Here is a 17,160-nt window from a genome sequence, read left to right as displayed (position 1 = left end):
CTCCCACAAGACCCCGACTCTGCTCGGAATCTACTCCCCCGTGAACAATGGCCTCCGGTGTTTGAGCCACCGAGTCTCTACCAGGCACTGTGACAAGCAACCTCATACATGATCTCATCCCAATTCTAAGGAGAAGGTTAACCATGTGCATCTTAGGGATGAGAAAGCAGAGATTTAGAAACCTTAAGTGAGTCGCCCAAGGTCACACAGCTTGTCAGGGACTGTTTCAGGATTCCAAAGCAAAGCCCATGTGACTCCAAATACCAAGTTCCCAAACGCCTTGTTCCAGTGCATCTTCCTAGATATCCAAGATCTATGCAGACACGTAAGTTTTTATATGCATAAATGTAAACTTTTCCAACCCTCAAGAGACCTCGCTTCCCTGCCCTTCCCATTCTACACCGCTGCTATCTCAGTCCCTTGCCCTCCACCTCCACCCACTGATCCTCCAGCTTCGGAGTTCCCATATTTAGGAAATTAAGAATGAGGATGCCCCGTTCAAGACGAACTTCAGACAAAAAGCGAACACTACCGGACGATCATTTCGCTGTTTCTCTGAACTTCAAATTTAACCAGGCGTGCTGTATTTCATCTGGCAACCTGAGCAAGTTCGGACTTCGCCGGGGTGACGGGCCTCGGCGTCCTGTCCGCAGGGAGGACACAGGCCCTGGACGTCGGTAAGGTGCAGCCCACGCCTCGGTGAGAGGCAGCCAGCGCTCGCTTCCGAAAATGCCAGACTTAGATGCGAATGGCACAGGGCGAGACCCGATCCCCAAGGCCACTCCCTACAACACGGTTATCAAAACGCCAACAGGTCCCAGGACCCTGGGACGGGGCAAAGCCGGGGGCAGTGGCCCCAGGAGAAGAGGGAACGGAAGGCAACCGGAGCAGCCCTACGGGGCCTCCTGCCGTGCGGGCGCCGCCGCAGGTCAACCGCGTCCCGAGGGCGCTCCGGAGAGACAGGGCTGCAGAACGGCCGCCAGGCCGACCCGCCCCCCTCCCCTCGGCCTCCGGGCTCGCTCGGTGGGCCCCGCTCGGCCTCTCTCGCCCCCGCGCAGCGCCGAGCCGACACCCAGCCCCCGAGCTCCCCTGGTTTTCTCCACTACCTTTGACCCGCGCGCTCTTGGTCTCGAATTTGGTTAGCATCCTTCAGGCCTCCGGCTCCGAGGTGCCGACCCAAGCCCCGCCACTCCCTGCTGCCCTTCGGCTCCCTCCACGTCAGCGCCGCTGCGCTGCACCTCCCGGAAGCTCCCCACGAACTTCCGGTCCCGGGAGCCCCGCCCCCCTGGACCACAGAGACGACACCGGTGTTGGCCTAGAGAAGCCACTGCCGGACAAGAGGGGAGGGGAAGCTTCCGCTCAGCCGGGAGGCAAGATGGCCACGGCTGGGGGCGGCTCTGTGGCCGACCCGAGGAGTCGGAGTCTTCTTCGCCTTGTGTCTTTCTGCGTCCTGCTGGCAGGTGAGGCCTCCTCCGCCTGTGAGCTCTGCTGTGTCACGGGAACCTTCCGAATCGGCCGGCCCGCTACTGCCGCCGTCCCCCTTCTGGTCCCCTCTGCCCCTGTCCCCGCACCCAGTAAATCCTCTTTCTCTTTCGTTCCCGCGACAGAAGTTCCCCCTTTTGCCTGGACTTGACTTGAGGGTCCCTTCTCCCCCGCGACACATCGTGTCTCCCCATTTCCTCCTCCGGGCCTCTTCCTGGACTTCCAACCTGAGCCGCCCACTCTGTCCGGCTGCCTCGTTCTCCCCACGGCCCCAGCCCCCCCACCCACTTGTCAGAAGACAGGTGTCAGGCAGCTCCGCTTCGTGCCCGCGCGCGGAGACCGTGTAGGCTGAGAGCGGCCCGATTCCGCGGGTGCAGTGCGGCGCTTCCGAAAGCCGATTGCTCGCTCCCTGCTCTGTGGATTCCACCGAAAATCCGCGTCCCTGTGCTTTGCCTCAGTTTGTCTTATCCGTGAAGTGAGGCGAAGTGGGCGGTGGGCGCTCTTAACTGCTGAGACCGTGGAGTAATGATTCAAGGAACTCGAGGCATTTACAGTGCACAGAAATGTTTGCTTACGCACCTTTTTGTCCTGCTGTAGGTCTTTCTAGTTGGTCGAGCCCTAAAATGCAAACATGCCTGGGTATGACTATGACCCTTCCTTCCCCTAAATTCATGTTGTCTTTAAAGAGCCCCAAAGGAGGGGCGCCTGGGGGGCTCAGTGTTAAGTGTCTGCCTCCGGCTTAGGTCGTGATCCCAGGGTCCTGGGATCCAGCCCGGCATCAGGCTCCCTGCTCCGCGGGGAACCTGCTTCTCCCTCTCCCACCCCTGCTTGTGATCCCTCTCTCATTGTCTCTCTCTGTCAAATAAATAAGTAAAATCTTTTTTTAAAAAATATTTATTCATTTGACAGAGATCACAAGTAGGCAGGAGGAAGCAGGCTCTCCATTGAGCAGAGAGCCCAATGCAGGGCTTGATCCCAGGACTCTGGGATCATGACCCTAGCCGAAGGCAGAGGCTTTAACCCACTGAGCCACCCAGGCGCCCCAAATAAATAAATAAAATCTTTTAAAAAAAAATTCCCAAAGGAGAAACTATAGTCACCCCACGCCATTGCCACACACAAATGACCTATGGATGTTGGATTAAGTGACTCATCTGACACAGATTTCTCCCAATTCTGTTCACATTCCTGAAAAAATGTCTCAGACTTCTTATTGTAATCTCTGTCATTAGATTCCTCGTATCCTTTTATTAACCAGGTAGATATACACACAAGGTGGGAGGCAGAGGTGTGCTCACCCCTGCTACCAGGAGCAAGTACCTCCAAGGCTACATGCTTTTGCTTTAGGAAATGAAGTTTTCTTTCTTTTGCTTTTGACAGAAGTTGCCCTAAGGGAAACTTGTAATAACTCCCTGTGGCTCCTAGCTGTGTGCGTTCATTGACTCCAGTAATGTGTCCAGGAAGTGAGAAGAATTTCCCTTAGTACCATTTTAGAAAGTATGATACACCCAAGCCATACAGCAAGTGAATGACTTGATAGTGCCAATGTCTGTCAATGGTTTCTGACGCTTTTTGTCTTCTGATCAGGTTTCTGCAGGGGAAATTCAGTGGAGAGGAAGATCTACATCTCCGTAAATAAAACAGCTCCTTGTGTCCGTCTGCTCAATGCGACACATCAGATCGGCTGCCAGTGTGAGTTGAGGTTGGGATTTGTGTTTGTGGCCATTGACATTTCAGTCTGTGCCTCGATATGAAGGTCCGAGTTCTGCCTGAGAGTCTCAGCACCCAGGTCAGGCTGTGTGGGCGGGAGTGATGGAGAACTATTTGTCAGACCAGGCGAGATGGTCGTAAGTGTTGCATACCTAAGCTGCTGCTAGTACAACTCGTTTAACTGCCATGACAGACCCATGAAATAGCTTCTCTTATTATCCCTGTTTTACAAACCACAAAACTGAGACTGAGAGAAGCTGAGTGACTTCTCCAAGGTCCTCATGCTATTAACTGATGAAACTAGCAATCGAGCCCCACGGTTCAAGTTCTAAGCCAGGACTCTTAACCATCCGCTAGTTAAAGTAGAAAACCACTGTTTTCTAAGGAGAAGAAAGCCTCGTATTCTGTGGAGCCCGCCATCACCCGCTCTCTGAACGATCTTTTTGGAACTGGAACCGGCTCTCTTAAGGCCGGGGACTGTTTGTAGAGAAGGCACATGAGAACGCCAAACAGTTGCAGGAGGAATTAGTAAAGCATTCAGATTTGTCTTTGTATGTTTTGTAAATGTGTTCCCAAAACAGCGTACCCTGACAATACGGTTATAAAACTGTGCAAGGGGAGGAAGCAGTGGCGTGAAGGCCGGACCCCACTTCCTCTGCGGCTTCACTTGTCTTCAGAGTTTGTTCTCCTGTGAATAGTTGTTCTGTCAGAATGCAGTTGGGCAGTAAGTGGGAAACGTAGAGTCAGATCGTGGTGTTTTTTAAAGTTTTATTTATTTGAGAGAGAGAGAGAGCAAGTGTACGTGAGCGGGGTGCGGGGGAGGGTCACGGGAAGGGCAGAGTGAGGGGGGAGCAGATTCCCTGCTGAACAGGGAGCCAGATGCAGGACTCAATCCAAGGACCCCGAGACTGTGACCTGAGCCAAAGGCAGAGGCTTAACTGACTGAGCCACCCAGGTGCTCCAGATCTTTGTTTCTTCATCATCAAATTGGTCACATCTGAATTTCAGTTTACACCTGCCAAGTGGCTAGATTACACACGCACAAAGCTGAAAGTCAAACTCCCTTCTCTAGACTCTTACCGATGGCGGCTGAGTGAGCAGCGCGGTCCCAGCAGTGAGTACTGTGCGGTCGCCGGAAACCTTCCAGACTGGCAGGAGGACACACACACCAGGAGTGAAGGGCTTGCTTAAGGTCCTTCATGGAGCTATGCTCTGTGTTAATTGTGCCATGTCCTTGGTACAGGAAGTTCTGGGGTAGGTTAACTGGCTCCAAACAGTTCCACATAAAATTTGCAGACTTTGTTCTTAAACTGGGTTTGTGGGTGGCAGAAAGCTGGGTCAAGCGTGGACTGAGATCAGACGTGCTGGTCTTGCTGGGACTCCACTCTGGTGCCAAGAGGCTCTGGGGGCGCTAGGGCCCCCATCCTCCTGGAGGTGTGCTCTCCGATAGCCTCTCTGGGAACGAGTCATTCTGCTTCATGTTCTTAGAGCAGCTCCATGGGAAGCAATAGCCTGTAGACATGAGCCAAGTGTCAGGACAGAGAAATGACAGGGGAGGGGTTGGGCTCTGGCCACTTCCTTCGGAAGAGCTTGACTCCTTTTCAATTTATTTCTAAGTCTTACTTCATATTTGTCCATCCTGAGCAGGATACACCCTCTTTAATTAGGATTGCTAGCATGATAAACTTAAGGAGAAAAAGGTGTGGGTTTGATTTCCTGATTATAATTCTCTCCTTCTATTGGCCCCTTTTAGTTATTCGTTTAAAGATTTTATTTTTTTTATTATTTTTTTAAATGTCCATGTTCTTTTTTTTTTAAGATTTTATTTATTTATTTGACAGAGAGAGATCACAAGTAGACAGAGAGGCAGGCAGAGAGAGGGAGGGAAGCAGGCTCCCCACTGAGCAGAGAGCCCGACGCGGAACTTGATCCCAGGACCCTGAGATCATGACCTGAGCCGAAGGCAACGGCTCAACCCACTGAGCCACCCAGGCACCCTAAAGATTTTATTTTTACACAATGTCTACACCCAACATGGGGCTTGAACCTGCAACTCAGAGACCAAGAGTCACACCCTCTAGTGACTGAGCCAGCCGGGTGCCCCATCAGCCCCTTTTAAAGTGCTCCAAGGGGGCTATATGTAGGTTTCTTCCTTTTCCTTCCTTTCTTTCCTTTTTTAATCTGTCACCACAGTATGAGACGAATAAGGGTGAAAAAGTTTCTCCTCGTTGACAGCCCAGAGAAAGTGAGCAAGCTCTTGCAGACAACATAGCCACCAGCTGGAACCCAGGTCAGAATGCAGGTGTTTCAGTCCAGTGTCCTGGCTCAGCTTCCCCTGTGCTCCTTGGAGCTGCAGTGAAACATGTTCTGTTCCCAGAACGGCTCTTCCTTTCTGCACGTTTATGTGGCAAGGACTCCTGCCTTTCATTGCACCGAGAACCGCCATTGGTAGCTAGATCTTTATTAAAGTTATTCCAGATTCTGATACTACTCTAAAGTTTATTATTTTCACTATCACCAGGAATTTCTTAGGTACTTACTCTGTGTAAGATGTGGCTGAAGGTTGGGTACTTGCTTCCATGTCTAGATTTTACCAAATCCCATGGAAGAAACCTTCTTCTTGGCTGACCATCAGGATATGCTAAAGGCTTTGCACAAGTTAGAGATATTTCACTGCCTTGACCTCGAACCGTAATTCTCATGACTGGCTGTATGTAATAGAGAGCCATATGAGGGGTACCTGGATGGCACAGTTGTTTAAGCGTCTGACTCTTGGTTTCCACTCAGGCTATGAGCTCAGCATCATGAGATCAAGCCCCATGTCAGGGTCTGAGCCCAGCGCAGAGTCTGCTTGAGGGTCTCTCTCCCTCTCCCTCTGCCCCTCCCGCTCATGCACACTCTTTCTGTCTCTCTAAAATAAGTGAATCTTAAAACAATAGTAATAATGACTGTCTGCGGCAGGTTTGGGAAGTGGACGTTCAGGGGCCTTGCCTGTAGAGATTTAGTAGGTCTAAGGCCCACGTATCTGTATTTTTTAAAACTCGAGAGTAATGCACAGCAAGGGTCGAGAACTACGGCTCTGAGACAACATCCGAATAACACGTCCAGTTTTCTGTGGGGAGAAGGCTTGTGGGGAGACCGTGGGATGTCTCTTCATGGATCGCTAGGGACTTGACGGGCATTTGGGACTATGAACCCTCCATCCTCTACTGTGGTGCTTCCCAGTCTTTGTCATTCATGAGACACATAGAAAATGTTACTTGGGGGCGCCTGGGTGGCTCAGTGGGTTAAGCCACTGCCTTCGGCTCAGGTCATGATCTCAGGGTCCTGGGATCGAGTCCCACGTCGGGCTCTCAGCTCAGCAGGGAGCCTGCTTCCTCCTCTCTCTCTCTCCCTCTCTCTCTGCCTGCCCCTCTGCCTACTTGTGATCTCTGTCAAATAAATAAAACCTTTAAAAAAAAAAAGAAAGAAAATGTTACTTGGGTGGCACCCCGGCATACACGGAAATGGATGATACTTGTAGGCATCCTGGGCTAATGAATGAGTTTGCTCCTAGCTGGGAGTGACCGGCCTAGGGTCTTTGGAAAACCTAGGTCCCCAGAAATGAGGGGGTCAATATCAGCTCATCATTAATCCTGCAAGCCCCATCAGTTGGGAAGGTGTCTTCTAGAGATCCCAGGGTTCTTTATTAATCTTACCCAAAACTGGCTGAAAGCAAGTAAAATCATTCCCAAATAGGGCAGAGGAGTGGATACCCAGGAATTCTCCTGAAGCCAAGGGAGTCTACACATGTGTTCTCACAAAGGAAGATTCAGTGCTAGAACTCTGAGCTAGGGATCTAGAACCTGCCATTTCCTGGAGAAAATACAGTTTGAAAACTTTGCTGTCTGCTGTCCTAGAAATATGTATGTATGCCTACAAACGTACAATTGAGGGATGTGTGCGAGAAAATGATCATGTAACCTTTCTGAGATTTAGTGAATAAAGCCTCTAGTGTGTAGATTTCTTGGGCTCTCTTGTCCCCCAGTCAGGCCCACCAGCTGGTGGCCCTCAGAGGGAGCTGGGTGACTCAGCCTTCGGTTCAAGTCTGGGTCTGGAGACGGCGGCATCTACCCAATGTCCCGAGCCATGTTTGGGGGATAAATGATCTGCAGAATCAGGCAAAGTCAGAATTGTCAACTGTGGGAGCTTCACTGTGACCCATTCTGTCCTGGCAGCTTCCGTCAGTGGGGACACAGGGGTCATCCACGTGGTAGAGAAGGAAGAGGACCTGCAGTGGGTGTTGACTGACGGCCCCAACCCCCCTTACGTGGTTCTGCTGGAGGGCGCACTCTTCACCAGGTGAGGGCTGTGTGCCTGCTGGGAAGACACAGCAGAGAGAGGAAGATTTGGGGGACCATCCTCACATCTGTGAATAGAAACTTCCCTTGGCTGCCCTGGCCTGATCAGGGAAGGGGGCAGGGTGGTGGGAGTGAGTCTCAGAAGACACATCCGCCATCAGTGGAAACGTGTTGGTGACCTCATAAATAGAGCTCCAGGGAGTAAAGACCCCAGGGAGGAAGGAGGGGTCCCTAGGGTCCCTCAGAGACAGGGTAGGTGAGATTAAGCCCTGAGCTCCGGTTGGGTCATCAGCCTCACTTAGGAGTTAGAGACAGAGAGGCAAGAAAGGAGTCAACAGTTGTGGCGGTTTTTGTTTGTCCTACTTTTTAAGTGTATAGTTAACAAACAACGTTACATTAGTTACAGGGTTACAAGAAATCACTGGGTTGGGTTCCATTAGTTCCGCATTTGTTTCCATCCTTGGACAGATACTGGGACACTAATAACCTTCCCACCTTCCTTCCTGGCCTTCCCTCCCTGTTTCAGGAATCTGATGGAGAAACTGAAGGGGAGAACCAGCCGCATCGCGGGCCTGGCCGTGTCCTTGGCCAAGCCCAGCCCCGCATCCGGCTTCTCTCCTAGTGTGCAGTGTCCCAATGATGGGTTTGGTAAGAGCCCCAAAGGATCAGGGGACCTCCCGTCACCCAGAGCTCACTGCTGCTTTAGCATCAGGTCTCTGGAGGGGTTGGGGGTACGTGTCTGTCTGCGCGTCTGTGTGTCTGGTTGTGTGTAGGGAGCAACCGACTCCCAAACAGAAGATGGTGTTTCTTCGTGTCAGTCATGCCTTCCATCTGCACTTCCCCTTCCTCCACTTCTCTCTCATCGTCCCTTTCTGTCACACGCTCGGATCCTTCATCAGCCAGCCTCGGGCTCCCTGCTCCCGCTGTTTTACTCTAAGTGGTGACAGGTTGATGCTTGCTTCTCTGAGCCACCCTTTCCTTTGGAACTCTTGGTCCCAACCCAGTGATATCCTAGCCCTCCTCCCTCGCCAGGTCCCTGAGCTCTTGGAGTCCCAACAGTCTGCCCCCTATCCACCCCCTCAGGCATTTACTCCAACTCCTATGGACCGGAATTTGCTCACTGCAGAGAAATCCAGTGGAACCCCCTGGGAGATGGCTTGGCTTATGAAGACTTCAGTTTCCCCATCTTCCTTCTTGAAGATGAGAATGAAACCAAGGTCATCAAGCAGGTAATGACTGCCAGCTCCTAGCAATTCTAGTTCCAAAGAGTAGTTTTGTAGGTGCTTCGCATGTTTGGAGGGACCTCATCTCGCAGCGCGCCCGCTGAAAGACAGTTGCTCCAAGAAGAGCCAACACCTCTATTTTTCTCACATTTCCCTTCCCATTTCTATCCTGTCTGCTCTTACAGTGTTGACAGTTAAGGCTGGAAGAAAATAGAAACAGTATTTGCTGTGAAGTAAGGTGTGGAGCCCTGGATAGGAGCCGTGAACATGGTAGAAAGAGCATCAGACTAGGCGTTGAGAGAGCCAGAGACCTCTGACATTCTTTTTCAGTTCCGGCCAGTTGCTAATTCTGGTCTAGCTTCTTTGTGCTGACACGCAGGGCAATTAGGAGATTTGTTCCATAGTTTCACAGTGATGTCTAAGTGGTCTTGAATTTGATTTTTGATCCTTGGTTCACTGCTCTGTGCATCAGATCCCTTTAAGAACTTGAGCCAGGCCATTTGGGATGGGGTCGTGTCATCCACCCCAACTAAGGCATTGAGCCTGTGGCTGTTTGGTGAGGTTTTCTCTTGGCCCTTGTACACCCTGGGTTTGTACCAGGATAACTAGCTCAGGGACAGATGTGACAGTGGCTTCCTGACGGGGCTGGGCCCTCTTTCTGGGATGTCTGGGCAGGACTCCATGCGAGCTGCCTCCGTGGGGTCTGTCTCCCTGCCTAGTGCTATCGCGATCACAACCTGAGTCCGAACGGCTCAGCACCTGCCTTCCCACTGTGCGCCATGCAGCTCTTCTCCCACATGCACGCTGTCCTCAGCACGGTCACCTGCATGCGACGCAGCTCCATCCAGAGCACCTTCAGCATCAACCCAGGTAGGCCAGGTTCAAGGCCCGCCGGGACACTGGGGGGCTGGGGAGCGTGGGAAGGACAACTACAGGGAGGGAGCACGCGGTGGGAGATGCAGAAATGATTCTGAACAGCTGAGGCCACTGGTCCCTGAAGTGGGCAGAGCAGAGCAACCAACCTTGAGCAGCGGAGACAGGAGAGGATTCCCAGGCCCACGGGGCAGTGGGCGGAGGAGTCTTCCATGCCGTGTCTGGGGCTGCGGCCTCCCTTACGCCTGTCACTCTCTCCCATGTCCTGCTCAGAAATCGTCTGTGATCCCCTGTCCGACTACAACGTATGGAGCATGCTTAAGCCTATAAATATGTCTGGGATGTTAGAGCCCGACGACAAGGTTGTGGTTGCTGCGACCCGGGTGAGTGTTGGCCCCTGATCAGGGTGGATGGGGCTGGTCCAGGATGGGCTGGCAGGCCTTGTGCGGGCAGATCAGGTTTCCGGCTTGCTGTGGTGGGGAGCCTCCGTGGAGAGGGATCTGGGCTCTGGGCCTCCCCAGCTTAGCCATTATCCCAGGATATGAACATTCTCTTGGCTAGAATAGGTTCGGGGGCCTGGGGCCTTGTCCTAATGGCCATTTTCAAAGCCTGCCTCCCCTGCCTTTTCTGCTGTGCCCAGCTGGACAGTCGTTCCTTTTTCTGGAATGTGGCCCCAGGGGCTGAAAGTGCCGTGGCCTCCTTCGTCACTCAGCTAGCTGCTGCTGAAGCTTTGCAGAAGGCCCCTGATGTGGCCACCCTTCCCCGCAATGTCATGTTCGTCTTCTTCCAAGGGGTAAGGAAGCACTCTGGCTACGGTGAAATGGGGGGGAGGGGCGGCAGGCGGGGTCAGTGTGGGCGTGGCTATTGTCTGGGGACGATCTGGGCACTTGCTGTAGGTGGTTATTCGGCAGAGAGCGTCTGGATGTAACTCCATGTGTCTCCCCTTGGAGTCCCACATTTTCAGAAGCTTTTGCACCCTGACCTGAAATCGCTCTGCTGCCAGTCCCCTTGCTTCCCCACCTTTTACTTTTATTCTCTCAACACTTTATTGCCACTCCCACCCAAGGGCCCTGAGGCCCCTGGCTCTCCCCACTGCCACCACAGCCTGGCCCTGGAATCAGGGAACAGCAGCCGTGGCTGAGTGGGCAGAGGGGAGGGAGAGGCAAGGAGCCGGCACATAACAGCTGATGTTCGCCTCGGGCCTTTGCTGAGGCTGCTCTCCCGTTTCTGGGCTCGAGAAGTCCTGTGATACACACATGTGAGGGATGGTCACAGCTGGGAGGCGGGGTAGGAAGGAGGGTGGAGTCACGTGACTGCGTGAGCTGACTGGCAATTGTGATGACATGGGACAGTAGCCTTCATGCCTTGAGCCTTGGTGATCTGGCTTCCCAGGACGGAGCCTGCCCTGACTCTTGGGAATCTCTCTTCCGTTTCCCACCCATCTCTACCCTCAGGAAACTTTTGACTACATTGGCAGCTCAAGAATGGTCTACGACATGGAGAAGGGCAAGTTTCCTGTGCAGTTAGAGAACATTGAGTCATTCGTGGAGCTGGGACAGGTGTGCAGCGTGTGTCCTCACCCCCTTCCCTCCTCCTTCACGCTGCCGCCTCTGTGTCCTGCTGTTCCCGCTGCTGGTGCCACCACCTCTCCCCTTGACTTTTCTCTGACCTTAAGCCTTTCTCCCGGGTATGGGCCACAGTGGACACCAGTGATAACGTGTTGCGTCTTCATCCTCCCCCAGGTGGCCTTAAGAAATTCTCTAGAGCTTTGGATGCACACAGACCCCATGTCTCAGAAAAATGGGTCCATACAGAATCAGGTAATCTGAGCATCTTTCCTCCTCACTTCCTGTTTCAACAGCTTACCATATGGGCACCCCTCACCTGGGCCCTATCCCCCACACCAGCCCTCAGGACCTGTGAGACAGGACCTCGGGTTGGGTACCAGCTAAAGGATGGATGGCATGGCTGTTTCAGCTCCCCAGGAAGAGCTGTGAGCGCGGCTCGTGTGTTGGTTTCCTGGGACGGGCAGTTCTCTGACTCCGTGCCTAGCAGAGGACGGGGGAGCGACTAGCTCCTTTCTCTCTGCTGCCGCACCAACCCGCTGGCCCAGGCTGCCCTGCCCGACGCCTGGATGCTTCAGACTCTCTACCCAGATTGTCTTCAGCATTCCTCACCGCTTGCTCAAGACCCTCTTCCATCTCAGGGTCCAGCTTTAGGCCTGTTTTTCTCATGAGGTGGTCTTCCTGCCCTTCCGGTGTCCGTGCGCCCCGCTCCCGCTCTGGGCTCCCGTGTGGCATCCCGCACGGTTTTGTGGGAGTGATTTGCTCCTTTAATTTTGCACAAGTAGGAAGTTGAGCATCTAGTGAGACTAAGACAGTGTGAGCTGCAGGACACTCAGCCTCGGTTCCCAAGGGCTTGAGGAATTGGGGTGCAGGAGGCCTGGGCGCACCTCCCACCACTCAAGGGAGATGGCCCTGTGGTCCTGGAAGAGACCTCCGGCCAACCCGAGCTAAGCCACTCCTGCAGGTGGAGGCCCTCCTGGGCACGCTGGAGAGGAGTGGAGCCGGCGTCCCCGCTGTGGCCCTCCGGAGGCTGAACCAGTCCCAGCCCCTCCCGCCGTCTTCCCTGCAGCGGTTCCTGCGGGCTCGGAACATCTCGGGCGTTGTCCTCGCGGACCACTCCGCCGTCTTCCATAACCAGTAAGGGTCCCTGCGGCCGCATCCTCGTTCCGGGAGAGCATCTACGCTGCAGTCTGGGGTCTGGGGCGGGGGGTGTCTCTGTGTCCAGCAGAGCCCCACCCTCCCCTGCCCCCTCAGCATCCTCTCCAGAGCGCAGGTCGATTCGTGTCTTCTTCTCAGTAGCCTGCTCACCTCCAAGCCAGGCGCTTCGTCTGACTTGGTGGCATCTTCGAGAACAGCCCCGCTCAGCCTTCCCTGGCACAGAGCATCCTTGCTCAGCCAGCCTCGCCCCGCTCTCTGGAGGCCTGGGTCCCCAGGGCTGCCAGCAGAGGGCAGCACCTCCCGCAGGAGCTGGCCCGTCGGGGGCTGCCCCAGGGTGCTATGCTGGGTGTGCTGACAGTACTCGTGCTCCGAAGTGTAACGTGTGCCTGCCCTTGGGGTAAAAGTGTCCCCTACAGATGAAGGGACTCCAGAGAGAAGGGGTGAGGCCCTGTCTGTCACGTCTCTCCTGGTCCTGGGCACCCCAGACTGCCCCTAACTGCCCCTAACTGCAGCCCTAGGCTATCGGGGGACTTCTCACTGGGGCTGGATTGCTAGGCCCCCAGCTCCCCTTCCCTCTGCCCTGGGACCAAATGGGTTTCTGAGTAAAAACACTTTAAGTTTCAGTTCTCTGACCCCAGCCAGGGAGGACTTTCTCATGTATTGGGGGCAGAGAGGCGTCCGGAGCTCAGGCCAGCACTCTCCTCCATGTCTGACCCCCGCAGCACCTTAGGGTCAAGAATGGTCACTTGCACATGTTCGGCCTTGCTCCTGTGGGGGCCCGCATATGTCAGCGCGGAAGGCTGGGAGTGCTCTGCTGGGCTCCCCGAGAACCTGGAGCAGTGCGCTGTGTCTGGGAGCAGACCCGCTCATCTCCCTCTGCCCCAGCCCACCCTCAATGCTGACATTTGTTGGAACCGCCGCACGAAAGCTCTAGTGATGGCGGGCGCGCTCCCAGAAAGTCCTCTCTGCCGTCCCGCTTGTCTGCAGCCCAAGCAGAGGGGAGATCGTCTCTTCCGTTTGAAGCTTCCCAGGAAGGGAAACTCCTGCATCCTGATCTCATTTGCCTTTTCTCGTGTGTCTGTTAGGAGGGTCCTTGTATTTAATCGCTCCTCTCCCATCTCCCGCTCCCCACGCTGTCTTCGATGTGGAACCCTCGTGCTCTCTTCCTTTCCTCGGAGGATGAAAAGAGAGAGGCTCCCGCAGGAGGGGCCTGTGGGGGGGGCTGGGGCAGGGCGCTGGCCGCATGTGGCCAAGGCTCATGGCGCGCTTCCGGTAGCTATTACCAGAGCATTTACGACACTGCGGAGAACATCAACGTCAGCTACCCCGAGTGGCAGAGCCCCGAGGAGGACCTGAACTTCGTGACGGACACTGCCAAGGTAGCACTCACCTGGGCGGGGAGCACAGTGAAGCTGCTTAGAGGTTAGAAGAGGTGGGCCATTCAGCCCCCTTCCTCGCCTGCCGCAGGCTCTGGCAGATGTGGCCACAGTACTGGCACGTGCGCTGTACCAGCTCGCAGGAGGGACCAACTTCACCGATGCCATCCAGGCCGATGCCCACACGGTAGGGACAGGCGGACCCTGCCTCCTCGCCAGCCCTGTTCGTGCAGCAGCCTGCCCCATCCTCTCTGCCACTTGTCTCTTCTCCCAAACCTGGGAGCGCACCTGGGTGGAGCTCACCTGCGCCCCTGTGAGCCGGCCCCTGCCTCCCCGGCCCCTGCCTCCCCGGCCCCTGGCCCACAACAGGGTTTCCCCAGAGAACGCTCCCTGGGCTCCGGGTCTCGAGATTGTTGCTTCTCGCTGCCCCAATCCTAGGTCACCCGCCTGCTCTATGGGTTCCTGGTCAGAGCCAACAATTCCTGGTTCCAGTCTGTCCTCAGGCAGGACCTAAGGTCCTACTTGGGTAAGCACCTGCTGTGGGAATGGCACCCTTGGCCAAGGCAAGGGGTAGAGAGAGACCATCTTGGTTTAATCCTTTTTTTTTTTTTTTTTCCCTTTTCTGTTTTGTCCTTTTCTTCCCCTCTGTTTTGCTTTCCTTCTCCTGATACGTATTGGATCCATTCTCTTAACCTTCTGTTCTCGGGTCCCTGCCAACCTCGGGCTCCTCTGTCTCACACCCACACCCGCCTTCCACCCTCCAAATCCTCCCTCCCCTGCGGTCTCTGCTCAGGTGACGGGCCTCTTCAGCACTACATCGCTGTCTCCAGCCCCACCAACACCACGTACGTGGTGCAGTACGCCTTGGCAAACCTGACTGGCCAGGTGGTCGACCTCACCCGAGAGCAGTGCCAGGATCCAAGTAAAGTCCCCAGTGAAAACAAGGATGTGAGTGGTGGTGGGTGTGGGAGGTGCCCCGAGGGCCTCTTTCCCCTGGGGAAGTTGGAGAATGTCCTGGGCCCGGCCGGACCCAAGGGGCTGGGATAGAGAGGCTGCAGTGCCTTAAACTCGTGTGTTGGAGAGGCAGTAGCCTGGGTGGAAGCAGACCCTGTCTAAGAGAGGATCGCCTCGGCCCCGCACCGTGGCCTATCTTCCCGTGCAGCTGTACGAGTACGCGTGGGTCCAGGGCCCTCTGAATTCCAACGAGACGGACCGGCTGCCCCACTGTGTACGTTCCACGGCGCGACTGGCCAGGGCCCTGTCCCCTGCCTTTGAGCTGAGGCAGTGGGGCTCTACCGAGTACTCCACGTGGACGGAGAGCCGCTGGAAAGACATCCGGGCCCGCATCTTTCTGATAGCCAGCAGAGAGCTGGAGGTGAGCCGGGAGGGGCCGGGCAGAGCTTCCCTTGCGGCTGCTGCCTCTTCCCTCACACCCCCTCCCGTCTCCCATTTGGCCCAGATGAGCCACAGAAACCACCTGTAACTCTGTCCCTTTTCAGCCGGCATGCCCCGTTAGGAAGCCTGTCTTCACAGAGAGTCTGGGTCTATACTCGTGCTGGAGCTAGGCTCCCACGGAGACCCACAGAGGTGCCCCTCTGCCGGGGTCCCCCCGCAGCTCTATTCTAAGCCAGCAGTGCCCCACCTGCTGCTCCTGGGATGTGGACAGGGTCCCCCATTTCTTGAGCATCTGTCATGAGGAAGTCAGTGATGTAATTGCCACCAGAGTCAAAAGTCATGGATCCTAACTTCAGGATGCTTAAAATCTAACTCAGGCAAGGGGGAAAGAAGACAGAGACCCTTTACTTCTCTTTGCAAACGGAGAGACTCGGTCTCCCAGTGGGGAAGATGTTGCCTCTGATTGCCCGGGACTTGGTGCTCAGAGCCAGGTCCAGAACTCGGAGGAAACTGGCTTGAGTTCTGAGAGCACCTCTGCCCTCCCCGCCCCTTCCCTGTCCCGCCCGCCTGCCCGCCTGCAGTTCGTCACGCTGATGGTGGGCTTCGGCATCCTCGTCTTCTCTCTCGCCGTCACCTACTGCATCAACGCCAAGGCCGACGTCCTTTTCATCGCCCCCCGGGAGCCTGGAGCTGTGTCTTACTGAAGAGAAACCTGGCTTTCCCTGCCAGCTCTACCGTTCATGTCCTAGATCATGTGTCCCATGGGGACATAAACCACTAGTTTGTCACTGGAACCTCTCTGGGCCTGCTCAGACTGGAATTAATGTAAAGTGGAACCACCCAAAAGAGACAGGGAGGGAGAAGCAAGTCACCTGTCCTCTCCAGCTCCCCCTGCCCATCTCCCCTTCTATGGTTGGTCCTCACCCCTGCCAGATTCTGGAATGGCAAATGGAAGCTTCTTGCTCCTGTTCAACTCCTAGCTGCGCCCCCTCACTCACCTTCTTCTGGGTCCCTCCTCTCCCCTCTATCCTCCCCAGGACCACCCTCTACTCCCCACCCCACCCCACCCCGTATCCAACCATTTCCTGTTTCCTTACTGGGAAGGACAGGAAGGCCGGATGCCAGGGACAAACTACGAGGAAGCCCTAAGGAGCAGGCCAGGTCATCTGGGGCCCTAGCCTGCTGTCTCCCTCCTGCTGTCCTGTCCCCAGACCCTTAGGTGGCCCAGCAGGGGGGTGGGCTGCTGGGTGGTGGCCCACCTCCAGCCACAGCGCTCATTGTGATTTTATGAAGCTGTAATATCTATTTTTGTTTTCTCTTTGTGTGTGTGCGCGCGCGTGCGTGTGTGTAAATATATAAATAGCAAGTTTCATTAAAATAGGCTGTCCCACGTGACCTGTACCTGTTCTTCCGCACCCTCGCGTTCGGTGACCGTGACCAGAAGTCATGAAATTGTTACCTCACGTGCTCTCTCTGGGTCTCCGGGGGCTCAGGGAGTGAGGCTCTGTCAGAAGCGGCGGAAGCCCTCCCGGCTGGGCTCCCGGGGCACCGAGGAGCCCGGCTTCCCTCTTGCAAGAGCCACGTTAGCCTCGTTTCCCACTTTGTATTGGACAGGCGCGTCCTGGTTCACCGCGAGACGCCAGCTCGGGTGCGGGAGTGAAGGGGACCGGCCCTCGGTGAGAGACCGGACTGGTGTGATGGCAGGGGGCGGATCTGGAGTGCTCGGACAGCACGCGGCAGGCTTCAGGGCCCTGGGGTGGCATCTGGAAAGGCCGCCCAGAGGAGGGAGGCATCTGAGTTTCGGTCCGGAGTTCAGCGGCAGAAGCACAGAGCCCGGGAGGTTCGGGTCGCATTCGGAAAGGGCAAGTTGTCCAGGGCGCAGCCGAGGAGGAGACAAGGCTGGGGCAGGTCTCACGGGCCTGGGCTGGAATGCTGAGGGATTGGGCCTCCTGTTGCCTGTGGGCACTTTGTAGACCGAAACAGGAGTGGCTTCGGACTCTCCTGGAAAGAAAACCTTCGCTCTGGGCAAATACTCGAA

General features: G+C 55.3%; 2 protein-coding genes across 3 annotated transcripts in view; one reads left to right on the top strand and one right to left on the bottom strand.

The window, feature by feature from the left end:
- The window catches only part of COPA (COPI coat complex subunit alpha), a 51,750-nt gene extending 50,488 nt beyond the window's left edge, over window positions 1-1,262 (bottom strand). For both annotated transcript variants that reach the window (XM_047705457.1, XM_047705458.1), the window contains exon 1: window positions 1,107-1,262. In XM_047705457.1, the coding sequence (XP_047561413.1) occupies window positions 1,107-1,146 (40 nt within the window). In that variant the 5' untranslated portion in view covers window positions 1,147-1,262. The remainder of the gene's footprint in view (window positions 1-1,106) is intronic.
- A 47-nt stretch (window positions 1,263-1,309) lies between these two features.
- On the top strand, window positions 1,310-16,517 carry NCSTN (nicastrin). The gene is made up of 17 exons (XM_047705461.1): window positions 1,310-1,460; window positions 3,070-3,174; window positions 7,410-7,533; window positions 8,059-8,180; window positions 8,616-8,761; window positions 9,475-9,625; window positions 9,902-10,011; window positions 10,269-10,421; window positions 11,083-11,187; window positions 11,371-11,448; window positions 12,158-12,330; window positions 13,628-13,730; window positions 13,819-13,914; window positions 14,166-14,253; window positions 14,521-14,675; window positions 14,890-15,102; window positions 15,704-16,517. The coding sequence occupies exons 1-17, from the start codon at window positions 1,376-1,378 to the stop codon at window positions 15,824-15,826; spliced, it is 2,130 nt and encodes a 709-aa protein (XP_047561417.1). The 5' UTR covers window positions 1,310-1,375; the 3' UTR covers window positions 15,827-16,517.
- The last annotated feature ends 643 nt before the right edge of the window (window positions 16,518-17,160 follow it).

This window comes from Lutra lutra, chromosome 15, assembly GCF_902655055.1.
Source record: "Lutra lutra chromosome 15, mLutLut1.2, whole genome shotgun sequence".
Taxonomy (NCBI): Eukaryota; Metazoa; Chordata; class Mammalia; order Carnivora; family Mustelidae; genus Lutra; species Lutra lutra.
This window is presented reverse-complemented; position numbering and strand designations above follow the sequence as displayed.

Bases quoted from the DNA above. Each gene is read 5' to 3' on its own strand.
- NCSTN (XM_047705461.1), top strand. From the start codon at position 1,376: ATGGCCACGGCTGGGGGCGGCTCTGTGGCCGACCCGAGGAGTCGGAGT. The intron at 7,534-8,058 runs GTGAGGGCTGTG...TCCCTGTTTCAG, and splicing joins GAGGGCGCACTCTTCACCAG to GAATCTGATGGAGAAACTGA. The intron at 8,181-8,615 runs GTAAGAGCCCCA...CCACCCCCTCAG, and splicing joins GTGTCCCAATGATGGGTTTG to GCATTTACTCCAACTCCTAT.